The sequence below is a fragment of the Triticum dicoccoides genome, chromosome 4B, assembly GCF_002162155.2.
Source record: "Triticum dicoccoides isolate Atlit2015 ecotype Zavitan chromosome 4B, WEW_v2.0, whole genome shotgun sequence".
Classification (NCBI taxonomy): Eukaryota; Viridiplantae; Streptophyta; class Magnoliopsida; order Poales; family Poaceae; genus Triticum; species Triticum dicoccoides.
Genome location: NC_041387.1, coordinates 81,866,473 through 81,879,062, shown reverse-complemented (window position 1 = coordinate 81,879,062; position 12,590 = coordinate 81,866,473). Strand labels below are relative to the sequence as shown.

Sequence of the window (12,590 nt, the reverse complement as noted above, 5' to 3'; positions counted from 1 at the left end):
CGAACCTAGGCATATCCAAGTATCCCCCTCTGTGCTTCGTTCCCCCCTCTATTCCTCTCTGCTGGCTGGGGGGCTAATCGCTCTCGTTCTTGGCTGGGCGCAGGAGATTTCACCCTCTTGTCGTGCGGCCGGGCGCGGCGGGACAAAGTGGACGGCAAGGTTGGTGTTTGCTGCTCCCTTGTCTTGCTTATCATCTCGTTGGATTCGTTGTCTGAATTATGTATGCTTGTGTTTTCCTTTCTTTGGTGCCCTTCAGGTTGTATGGATCACGGGAGCGAGCCGTGGGATTGGTGAGTTTACTTCTCTATCTCTTGAATTGGGTGAATTTCATCGTCAGAAATGAAAAGAAAAAGGAATTTGGTCATAGTAAATTGGGTGTGATTGATATGATTTCTTAGGTGCCAACCCTTTTGTTGTGGTTGTGATTTATGACTGTGGAGTTGTTGAACTTGATCTTTGTTTTAAGCGCATGTCCTGAGTGCTAAACTTTAGGTGTATTGCTTCAGTTAGGGTGACGGTCACAAAATAAAGAATTGCGCCCGATGATGAGATCATGCTATGGTACATATGCTTTTTTAGTATTAATTAATGCTGTGTTGATCGCATATTCTCTAGTTATAGACAGAGGACGAATGGATAGAACTTTTTGTGCTAGTTTATTAGTGGATCACCATTGGACAGTGGTTAGAAGATTACTTTTTATATCCCTGACCTGGCCTTGTTTCCAGTTTTATCTGCCATGCTCATGCTTTGTTTTGATGGGAACCTTATATTTGGAAAACCTTGTAATGCAACTATCTTGCTCTGAGAACTTTGGTGTGCATATCTGTAGATCTGTAATGACATTGGTCAATGGTCAGTTGGTCACAGAGGGGGTGTCTGCATCATAACTGATATTGCAAATATGCTAATCAGTGAACGGTAATACAGAAAGGGAATTATAGATTTTGTGATGACCTGCTAAGCCGCTTAATGTAAGCAAAATTGCACTTCTCAAAGCTGATTGTATGATTTTTTAAGCCAGATGGAGGTATTACATGTTGTTCATTAGTGAAAGGTATTTTGTAGGTTTAGTGGCTGCCTTATGTTTGTTGCAGTGTAGTATTAAATGGCTAATTCACGTAAAACCTATTCATGGTTCACTTTAAGTTTTGATAATTGGATATATGTTATTTTATCCAATACATGTCATCCTTTTGCTAAACTTCATGATATGTTTGCTAAATTTAGCATATTGTTCCACGATAACCAGAATAATTTCTTGTAATGCCAGGGGAGGTTCTTTCGATGCAGTTTGCGAGTTTAGGAGCAAAGCTCATACTATCTGCACGTAACAAGGAGGAGCTTGAGAGAGTGAAACGTAACATCATCAGTAAGTTTGAAAAACTCATGTTGTCGGAAATCTGAGTTCTGGACCAAGTTTGAATTTCATGTTTTTCCTGTTCTCTTATTTCTTCCAAGGCAAGCATCCAGATAGCAAAGTTGAAGTGTTACCTATGGATTTATCATCTGATGAAGAATCTCTGAAAGAAGTTGTACATTCAGCGGAATCACTCTTTTCCAGTGCAGGCATTGACTATATGATGCACAATGCGGCCTTTGAGCGTCCAGTAAATATTATCATACACTTTCTATCAGCCTAAATCCCTTTTAGTCTAGCTACACAACCACCACAAGTTTTTGCTTGCTAAATAAATCAATAAAATTGCAGAAAAGGGGGGCCCTGGAAGAAACTGAGGAAGGTCTTAAGGTATGTGAACCATCTTTTACTTTGTTCTTTATATCGTTATTGACAACGTAACTCCCTGCTAACTATTTCTTTTTATGCAGGCTACTTTTCATGTCAATGTCTTTGGAACAATTACTTTGACTCGCCTTCTTGCACCTTTCATGTTGGATAGAGGGATGGGTCATTTTGTTGTGGTATGTCTGTAACAGAACTTATTATCAACATGATTTCTATTAGGTTATTATTGTAGCTAACTCGCTATTCACAGATGAGTAGTGCAGCTGGAAAGGTGCCCACACCTGGTCAGGCTCTTTACTCTGCTTCCAAACATGCTCTCAATGGCTACTTTGCTTCTCTGCGCTCTGAGGTATTAAAATCATACCTTTAGCTCGTTAAGCTTGCAACATAATACATTCTGGGTATGCTAAATTTATATGCATATGAATTATCCACTTCTGTTATCAACAAGTATTCATAGACAATCTTTCTTCTGTTATCAAGAGCATTGACTGTATTTTCTGTTCAAATGGAATTTCATGGTTAGATGGTTCTCTGTAGATATTTGGTTGTTTTCCTGTATGTTTTGTTTGTTTTTTCGCGACTATGTTGCTCAAGCTATATATCTTCCATGCTGCAGTTATGTACGAAAGGCATTAAGGTCACTGTTGTCTGTCCTGGACCTATTGAAACACCAGTACCTTCTGGTGCAACTTCTTCATCACAAAGGCATTCATCCGAGGTTATGCTTTGTTTATTAGACTTCTCTTTATTTTTTTCGAACAAACGGAAGTAGTTTGCTTGACAAAGTCACACAAAGACCTCATCTCAGCTAAGCATAGTTTGCCGTGCTCATTTCCAAATCTTATGTGAAAATGAAGCTATGTAAAATTCTATTAGCTACCATCTTTTGTGTTTCATAGTCTTAAGGTTAGATAAATTCTTTTATCCAGACATTCATCCCACATGTGTTAGAACAAGCAGACATTCATCCCACATGTGTTAGAACAAGCCCAATAATTGCAACTGCTGAATCGAATGAGGTTATCATAATCCAGCAGTGTCCTAAAATGCATGTTGTTTGTGTCTAGACTTGCTTTAATGTTTTTTTGTTGTACATACGTTATCACATTCTGCTCACATCCTAACATCTTGTACTTGCTTAACTGCTGAAAGTTGGTTCTCAGTCCCCTTCTCTAATCGTTGTTTTTATATTTACTAATTCTTGTTAACCTATGCAGAAACGTGTTTCAGTGGAAAGATGTGCTGAACTGACAATAGTTGCCGCAACTCATGGACTAAAAGAAGCATGGATATCATATCAGGTATATTTCATTCTGAACATTACTGGTTGGACCATTTAAGAAGCCTGACGTCTTAATTTATTATGCTCACGTGTTATATATTATGCTAGAAACTTACCACCATATCTGACTCATTTACACAGTATAAGCTTTCCCTAATGGATCCTTGAAACTTTGTGCCCACGTTTTCTCTGAGCAATAACATCAGTTAGCTAGTGCATGTACTAACATAAAAGCTTCTATAATATAATAATGTGTTAAGTACAATCACTATGTTGTAGTAACCTACGGGTTTGTAGCTTGTATCACTATGTTAAACTATTGGTTCAAGTATCTATGACATGAAGTTCCTATTTTATGTCTGGCACTCTGCATAGTGGATTTGTCATTCTATATTTATGTTACATATTGAATCTGAATTTTAGTGACTTCCTTTGCAGCCTGTGCTGGCTGTTATGTACGTGGTGCAATACATGCCAACAATTGGATGGTGGCTTATGGACAAGGTAATCTTTTCTAGTTTGGTGTTTTTCTTTTCCTTATCTACTGGTGAACTGTCTTTGCATCCTCCAGTCAGAACAAACTTGTCACATGTAGAAATCGTGTGGACAAACTTGATCAGTGTATTTAGCTTTAAAGCACTTTCATGATGTCACACTTATATGACTCAAAAATAGAAAAAGTTTTTTTTCTCATACTGCAACTACAGTTAGCCCATTTGGAACATTGATAGGGAAAATGCAAAAACGTGGAAAATTCATGAATTAGAGCGGCATGGCTCAGAGTCCCACACATCCTGTACAGATTGAAAACACGTGAATAGAGAAGAGAAGCCAGTTGGAATATAGGATAGGTATAACATGGAAACTTGTGGGTGGAAGAATCACTTGAAAGGAAACATGGGGGAATATTTCCTTTGATTTCGAAGTGGAAATTTTCCGTGTGTTTTGAACAATAGTTGATTTCCTCCAAAATGTGTACGGAAGATTTTTGGGAGCCGTTCCTTTGTTCTGTATCATTTGAGTTCATTTTTTCTTTGTTCGAAGCGGGGCCTTAGATTTCACCCCTCAACCTTCAAACTGATAAGTCTAAGGATGTCTGACCCTAAGCTCTGGAAGCCCTTTTTTTGAGGAATTTTTCTTTGAGAATAGGAAGCTCCTTTTTCATCCATGAGATGCAGCAAGTTTTTTTTATGATGAGCAGTGGTTTTGAAGAAATTTAAGATTCTGGCAAGTGGCAAGTTTAGAAATACTCTGAGATAAAAAGGAAAATTGCTACAAATATTATTTTTTTGGAAACTGGGAATTTGAAGAAAATAAATTTACAAATACAGGAGTACATTGACTGCAACAATAAGGCTAAATAGAGTGTTTCCACGCACTTAAAAAACATTTTGGTTTTCTTACAAATGTGTATAAATCATTTGTGAGTTTTGCTGTATTATCTTGTTTGTTCAGAATACAGATGATTTTTTTCCTTCCAAGTTTCTGCTGTCATTACCATTTCTTAAAATTCTCTAATTCTTTAGTGGTTTTTCAAGAATATTTTTTATTTTATAAAATTAAATTCCTCGTACTTCTCTTTGTTAAATTTTGTAATAATATTTTAGGTTTTTGTCATTTGTTCCTTATCTCTTACAGTTTCTTCTATGTTTTCTGGCTTTTTCTCTAAATTGTTGGTGTTCCACCATTCCACCATTTTGTCATTCTAAATTTCCTTAGTTTTTCAAGGTTTATTTGTTGAATATACTGACTGGGTTGTGCCTTGCTTTGCATTCATGGTAGTTCAAGAGTTGATAAATAAATAAGTAGGTTCAGTGGCATGGTTAGAACTTGTTGGTCAAGCTGATGCGTCTAGGGGACTGAAATCTGAGAAGTAAAAAACGTAGTCCTATTGTGCAATTTTGAGGACTGCAGTCAGGAAAAAAAAATGAAACAATTTTTGAACAGCTATTTTATTCTGTCAACTACTAGACCTTGCATTGTCAATATAATCTGATGGTTATTTTGTTTTTACCCAGGTTGGTGCGAAGCGAGTGGATGCTGCTGCAAAGAAGGGCAACGCCTACAGTTGGAATCTCCTCTTCGGTGGCAAAAAGTCGGCTTGACAATGAAGTTGCTCATTACGCCTACAGTTGGAATCTCATTGAGATTCTGAAATAGTCATACACATCTATCTATATAGATTATGAACCTTGTTACCCTTTTTCATCTTTATGTGCGAAATGACCAACGGGAAGCAAGCACTCCTTGTAATGTCACCTAGTCAGCGAGTTGAAGTATTTTATAACTCAGATACAAGTCAGCATTCCAGCTTCGCATTTCCACAAAAGAATAAATCATGCAAGATGGATGACTATTTTATCTGTTGTGTTTCCTGTGTCAATCTTTAAGATGTGCTACTATCTGGGTGCTTTCATGCTCCGATTGTTGTGCCGATAGAATAAGCGATTGATGTATAAACACCTTACAAGTTACAACATAGAAATCTGTCTGATGGTCTGATGCTTTCAGAGCTGACGTGCACCAAAATTACAATGTTCGCCATGGCACAGTTGCATACGACGCAACAACACGCAACAATGACATTGCCTATTTAAGACAACAACAACCCCTATAACCAGATTTTGGAAAAAGTATTGGAAGTACTTGTAACTTCCACCTTCAGGCCTTACAGAAGACATTTCCTTCGACCTTGAACAAGACATACAACATAAGTTCAGACATCAGTCCGCCATTCTACAGAACATTTGAACTAGTGTGCATCACTCAGATCATGCTCTAGTGTTTCCAACCGTTGAGAAAGCCATCTGGTGTGTAAGGCTCCAAGAATCCAATGAACTGCAAAACCATATGCCAAGGAATCAAGGAACAGTCAAGTAACCGATTAACAAGAAACATGGCGAAGCTGGAGCACACATAATAAGACCTAGAAATCTTTTACATCTCATGGTCTATCGAGTACATCATTTCTCATCTTGTGATCCAAATTTGTATGTAACATCACAATGCCTACTCTACACTATAAATTGATCATAAAAATCAAATGTGTCATGTGCCTTCGTCCAAACTTTTACATGGTTTTCAACTTGAAGTTAAATTTGGTACCATTTTTTATTTTCATATCCGGGCTCGCCCTGCAGGGTCCAGGCACTAATATTTTGTAACCCTGTCACAGGTGTCTTGCCCTTCTCGAGTCCAATCTCGAAGAGCCATTTGGGAAAGCTTTCCCTCAGCGGGCTAGTTTTCTTATATCTGATTTGTAAATAAGACAGGTAAGGCAAACAATGAGTGATTTATTTAGAAAACAAAGGATTGGCCGATGGACAACAATATTACTCGAGTGATAAAAACAATAATAGAAAAATTATCATGCGGATTGAGGTGCGTCACTTTTTATATTAGAGCCCAGCACAATCAACAAAGGAACAAGAAACTAATAGATGTACCTTCAAACCATCATGAGACCATCGGGCACCATAACCTTCATACACACGAATTTCAAAAACAGGCCTATTGGGCTGTGTCAGATGAATATTAATCCAACAGCCCTCACGTAACAAACGGTCAATGACTTCAGACGAAATTTGATTCTTCTTTGGATCTGTAGATAAATACTTTTAACTAAATATACCATAATGCGAGTCTTCAACTTGATGATTGTTAAGCAGGAACACATCTTTACCACTTCCATGGAGGCAGCCCCACCACCCATCCCTACTCCTGTGAACATGTTTGGCCAATGCCCTTGCAGCATCAGTTAAAGAACAACTTTTCACCTCCAGTACAATGCAACACCATTATTCTTAGTTACAAGAGAATTTTCACAAGGTGGAAGCTTGGTAATATTCAAGAACTGCAAAGTGTTTGGATGGGACAGCATTCAATAGAACTGAGAGGTAGTTGCTAAAGCTGAACTTACAGTTGGCTTGTGTAGTTTCATACAAGATGAAATCAACATGGATTTTGGAGGAGGCAGTCCATCTGGAACTGTTCCTGATGTGTTTGCCAGACCAAGGAGTCTACCTAATCCATCGTAACCCAATCCCTAGAAAATAACAAGAGATAAGTTCACGAAGCACAGAACCAGCTACATACCTAGTACAAGTGCCCATATGTGATTATATTCAACTTAAAGCAACTAACGGATCTAAAAACGGTACTCCCTCATCCCACATATAAAAGGCCCCCTCGAAATCTGAGCTTAACTCCACGAATTTAACTTATTAAATATGAGTCATATACAACAAATATTATTATACATTGGAAACCCTTTGAATACGAATCCAATGTCATAATTTTTGTGCCATGTGTATAGTATTTTTTAGACAAATTTACAGTCAAAGTTGAGCTCAAATTTTGATGTGGCCTTTTAGATGTTGATTGAAGGAGTATTTATGAATTATGGTAACCAGAACATGAATTAATACAAATATTATTGGCCATTAAGATTTAACTAACATTCAGTAAAACTCCAAGCTACAAAGCTTGCAATTGACATGCAAAGGCCAAAGGGGTAAGCGAGCTGGCTGTTTTGAGTGCATAAATAGTGACACTTAGTGTTATTCAATGTGTATTTACAAAGTACTCCCTCCGTCCCATAAGGTAAGACATATTTTGACACAGTGTCAAAATACGTCTTACATTATGGGACGGAGGGAGTACATACATAATGAATTTAGATATATCAGCCTTGTATGCCCCATAAAAGATATGTCGCTATAAATATGATTATAAATGATCTGGTAACATTACAAACAGAAGAAACGTGGAATGAAACGTTAAAGTGTGCCACTCACAGCAAGAAGCTCAGTCATGGTTATGTAAGGTTGGATTTGCGGCTTTGAGACAGATATTGCCAAGACTCCATAAGAGTTCTCCTTTTCCTCTGTGTAGAATTTTCTATAAACTTTGACACCTGTATATGCAGATAATTTAGTCGATTGTCTAGGGGTCCTTTACAGCTGCATATAGAACCTTTTATATCAAAAAGATAATAATACTAGTGAGAAAGAACATATGTGATATCAACATGGGTATGGACTTGAGATGCTTCAGAAATGTGTACCCATCAACATATCACAAGAGCTCAGTTGTGTTTTTTGTGGTACAATAAAGTCTGAAGATTAAAGAGGTAGCATGCCTAGCATGCACCCTTCGAGCTGAATTAAATTATTATCTAAGGTGCCTACCAAACCAACAACAATCAGCGCATCATGGATTCACAGCAGGCTGTCAGGGTCCAGAAAGCTTTATAAGAAATATGTACCAAGGTAGTGCAGCTCTATATAAAAGTTACACTTACACTGTTATTACTGTTAACTACGGCCTAGATTAATTTAGAAAAAAGCATTGTAAGAAAGCCAGGGCATGGCAAGTGCCAAAATAAGCTATGCACCATAATAAGTAAAGAAATAGGTTCTTAAAAGGATTAACTCATGGGTGACCAAAGGTGCAGACTTCATGAAAATTAATCCAGTTATGGAACACCGCACAAGCAACACTACAATGGTACGATCGTAAGAAACAAAGTACCTTCTTCAATTGATGAAATACCAGGAAGGACATTTGAGATCGTCTCTGTTTGCAGCATCTCAGAGAACGAACTGTACTTTCTAACTGCCTGAAAATAAATAAGCAATGGGATTTACTACAACTCTAGAATAAAAAGTATATATGCGCAGGTCAAGAAGGATGATCTGCCCAGTTATGTATCATAGTCATAAAATATAAGCACATATTTTAAACAGAATCAATTGTGGATTTTTTTATGAGGGCATCCCTTTACCTCCTGCTGTTCCCATGAAGGAGGAGGTAAAGCCCAATTTCAGAACACCACAAGAATTGTTTCAGTTTAGCCGAGGAGGCGAGGCCAAACATGTCTAGCTCCAGGTGCTGCTGCGTTGCATATGGGACAGCCAATGATTAGATTTTATATGTCTAAGTATGTACACGTTGTATTTGAGCCTGCGCGCATAATTTGGGCCGAACCCCTTTGGGGTTGGTTTGTATCTAGTCTGGGTCGGACCATAGTTGGAATTCTGGTCCATGCTTGTGTTATTTCCCTGGCCATCCCCTCACCTATATAAGCATAGGGGTGCGCCCAGATTAGAGGAGGTCGAATTTTAGATTGAGTTTGAACATTGTGTTCACGTGGTGAATCATCCCTCCGGGGACTGCGCTGATGGTTATCAAGTAAACTCATGATTGCGTGAAGGTTCTTGTGAGATCAAGGATTATTGTGCCAAGGTTAGAGGCATGTTGTTCATCTCCACGTTATTTGCTGGATTTGTTTCCTCGTCTTCAGGTTGCGTGAATTGACCCCATGATTTGATATCTGATTGTCTTGCGGTGAAAGATCGAGCCAAATCAGCGGCGCGTCCGAGGTCATGCCATTACCATTTTTTCTATTCGGTGCTTTATGTGAATTGACAGAAAATCCATAAAGATCAAATAACTTCAGCGATCAAATAAGTTTTATGCACCAACCAGTAGAACCAAAAGTTTGAACTGATGGAGAAGGTCAGGGAATCCATATATACTTCAACAAATACAAGTTTTTTTCTTAAAGAAGGAAAATTACTAATGAAGATAACAGTACAAAGATATAAATATTATATCCAGAAAAGCTAGTTACATAGCAAAGAAAATTACCTCAACCTCAAGCAAGAGGCATTTATTGAAGAGCAACAAAGAACCTTGTGTAATCCTGTGACAAAATGACAAAAAAAGCATGATTACATGAATAGCATGCACGTTGAGTATGAAAAATAATGCGTAGGCATAAGAGAGCGAGCAGAAGTGCTCACAGAGTCGATAAGCTTGGGAGATAACTTTTTACTGAAACAACAATATAAGGCTTCCAAGTAGTAGGCCGGGTTTATTAGGCCCCCTTTCATTTTGGGCTAAAGTTTGACCATAAATTTAACTAATAAATTGTAAACTATATGTCAGAACAATTATATTATGGAAAACCTCCTTCAAATACAAATCCAACAATATGTTTTTTTATCATATAATTTGTATTTTGTTAGTTTCATGGATGGTCAAAGTTTGACAAAAATACAAGGTGGTCTAATAAACCCAGACGGAGGGAGTATACGCCAACACCTAAACAGAACAATGTGATGAGTTACAGACTAGAATTGTTGCCATTTTCATAATGTAAAATATGTGCTAACACCTAAACAGAACAATATGATGAGCTACAGAACTAGAATTGTTGCCATTTTCATAATGTAACTCCAATAGATGTTCCTAGTTGATAGAAATTAAGGCTGTGATGTTTTCCACCATATATCTCAACTTAGAATTACAGTCTTCAAAAATTTAAAACCAGCTGTGTGTACCTGTTGTAATTACCAGCTGCTAACCTCCCTTCAACGTTCTTGGATCCAGCTACAGAAGTACATGGTTCAAGTTAGAAAATGTGGTTGGCAAAAAAGGCAAAAAAAATATGCAGGTTACAATCTTTCTCGAAATACATCAATTAGACAATTAGTGCCTTTCAGCTTTATACTGAGCCGTTAAAACAGAACAAATAAAATTATTAATTTTAAGAATTAAATACAGATCCTTGATGGTGTATATTGCACACCAGAGAAAAATAAAAAATATATTAAAAAGAAGTAATATTGATATACATATAACTACTTCCTCCGTTCCAAAATATTTGTCTTTTTAGAGATTTTAACAAGTGACTACATACGGAGCAAAATGAGTGAATCTACACTAAAATGTGTCTATATACATCCGTATGTGGTAGTCCATTTGAAATCCTAAAAAGACAAATATTTAGGAACGGAGGGAGTACAAGGAAAGGAAATATGAATGTCAATTAGATGTTAAATGAACTACAAGAAAAAGATTCTGGAATTACCACTGAGTTGAGTGAAGTATGGTTCTTGAACATGTAGCACAAACTCCACTACATCATAAATCTAGTGAATACAGATAACAATAACTATAGTCAAACAAATTGCGTTAAAGGGTAACACTAGCTAATTTTTTTTAACATTTCAAATAACTCAATAAAAAAATTACACATGTACATGTGATAGTACACTACTAACTTTCAAGAAAACACAAGAAACAAGAAAGATGGTTCGACAAAGCAACTATTTGTACACCCAGTTTGTTTTTGCATAGGTTCTCTTGAATCCGCCTGACCACATAATATATCAACCTGTACATGCATTGTTTACGGATTTCTTAAATGCCAAAAAAAAATATTGGCCCGGGTGTAGTAGTTTCATAGGGCCAATTGTAGTTTCCTCTGCAAGGTATCCACATTACAGCAAATAGGGAATTCCGCAATACTTTCTTTTCATTAAATTTAGTACTCTGCCGAGGAACGCTGCTCCCAAAGAGACACTGATGAATATATACAAGTATCATTATACTGCTCATGCTTATCCTTTATGATCATAATTCATATCACAAGTCCTAAAAGTCTAAACACTGTCGCAAATACAATTATACCCCGAAATTGATTGACAACAGCTTCAGCCATGATTCTGACTTCCTAGCTAGAAGATGATTATTGCCCTGAAAATATTTTCCTTTACCTCCAGTCTCATCGTCTGACAACAAACGTGCACCTATTCAGCAAAAAATCAAGGAAGAAAAATAGTGTGCTATGAAAAAATAGCGCAGCCCTTAAAATCTGCTATATCGCACTGATTTCATTTAGCGAGACATTGCTTAGAACGCTATAGCGTGCTATTTTTTTCAGTGGAATTCAAGCAAAGCCGATTAAAGAGAGGAAGAGGAAGAAAGCAAATCTGAGAAAGATACCCGCTTTAACTCGCCGCCTTTCTCGCGCAGGACCGCCTCCCACTCCCCCTCCCTCTTACGCGAACCATTCTCCTCGGCAGGAGTTCCTACCGCCCCCGCTACCACTGGGGGTCTCGGGATCCGCCCCTCCTCGGCGCACCCCGCAAGCTCCGTGGCCAGCTTATCGCACAGGTCGTCTTCGAGGAGGCGGGAGCAATAAGAGAGGGACAGAGGGAGGGCCGGGTCCGGGGCGGCGACGTGGGAGGAGAGGACGAAGCGGAGTAGCTCGCCGACGGCGGACGAGAGGGCGACGGCGCCAACGCCCGGCGACGCCGGCTGCGGCGGCGAGGAGATGTGGTCGGTGGTCGGCATCTGTTGTGATGAACTGACCGGATTCGTGCACAGTACTGAAGGATTGTAAAATAAAATCAACCCAAACCCCCACCCCCTCCCCCTCAAAAAAAAAAAAACTTGCCAGCCTTTTAAAAAAGTGTCAATTTTTTAAAGTTTTATTATGGGAAAAACTTATCTTCAACCGGCTGAAAACACCGTCCGCGTCCGCCGCCTTCTCCGCGCTACACGTGGCACTGAGGGTACACCAAGACTATCTCCTTCCCTTTCTCAACGTTATCTTCTCCTCCACTCGTGCGTCACTTTTTCTCCTTCCCCGGTTTACATCCTAATTATCCCTTCTGGCTCATTCCCAACCCGCGCATCGTCACCGGTGGGCATTGCCGATAGCCAAGCCTCCGTCAGCCACGCCCCTCCTCTTCTTCTCCTGCCTCC

At 38.6% G+C, this 12,590-nt stretch overlaps 2 protein-coding genes across 6 annotated transcripts in view; one reads left to right on the top strand and one right to left on the bottom strand.

Moving 5' to 3' along the window:
- Positions 1 to 5,393, top strand: part of LOC119295155 (dehydrogenase/reductase SDR family member 7-like) — a 5,941-nt gene extending 548 nt beyond the window's left edge. Inside the window, exons 2-12 of the mRNA XM_037573500.1 lie at positions 104 to 159; positions 257 to 290; positions 1,274 to 1,372; positions 1,462 to 1,610; positions 1,712 to 1,750; positions 1,831 to 1,923; positions 1,998 to 2,096; positions 2,367 to 2,468; positions 2,968 to 3,051; positions 3,471 to 3,536; positions 5,051 to 5,393. Of these exons, the coding sequence (XP_037429397.1) occupies positions 104 to 159; positions 257 to 290; positions 1,274 to 1,372; positions 1,462 to 1,610; positions 1,712 to 1,750; positions 1,831 to 1,923; positions 1,998 to 2,096; positions 2,367 to 2,468; positions 2,968 to 3,051; positions 3,471 to 3,536; positions 5,051 to 5,137 (908 nt within the window). The 3' untranslated portion in view covers positions 5,138 to 5,393. The remainder of the gene's footprint in view (positions 1 to 103; positions 160 to 256; positions 291 to 1,273; positions 1,373 to 1,461; positions 1,611 to 1,711; positions 1,751 to 1,830; positions 1,924 to 1,997; positions 2,097 to 2,366; positions 2,469 to 2,967; positions 3,052 to 3,470; positions 3,537 to 5,050) is intronic.
- Positions 5,394 to 5,503: 110 nt separating this feature from the next.
- On the bottom strand, positions 5,504 to 12,200 carry LOC119295154. Of its 5 annotated transcripts, XR_005143776.1 has the most exons (11): positions 11,826 to 12,200; positions 10,909 to 10,969; positions 10,379 to 10,427; positions 9,684 to 9,738; positions 8,565 to 8,652; positions 7,829 to 7,947; positions 6,952 to 7,077; positions 6,715 to 6,808; positions 6,479 to 6,633; positions 6,138 to 6,284; positions 5,504 to 5,870 (listed from the first exon to the last, which is right to left on the bottom strand). XR_005143776.1 is itself a non-coding variant. In XM_037573496.1 (10 exons), exons 1-10 carry the CDS (start codon positions 12,174 to 12,176, stop codon positions 5,811 to 5,813), a joined length of 1,158 nt encoding a protein of 385 aa, XP_037429393.1. In that variant the 5' UTR covers positions 12,177 to 12,200; the 3' UTR covers positions 5,504 to 5,810. The 5 variants fall into 5 exon arrangements, 4 of the variants coding, with proteins under 4 accessions (XP_037429393.1, XP_037429395.1, XP_037429394.1 ...); XM_037573496.1 differs by lacking the exon at positions 6,138 to 6,284; XM_037573497.1 differs by lacking the exons at positions 5,504 to 5,870; positions 6,138 to 6,284 and having other exon boundaries at positions 6,527 to 6,633; positions 6,715 to 6,776.
- Between the last annotated feature and the right edge of the window lie 390 nt (positions 12,201 to 12,590).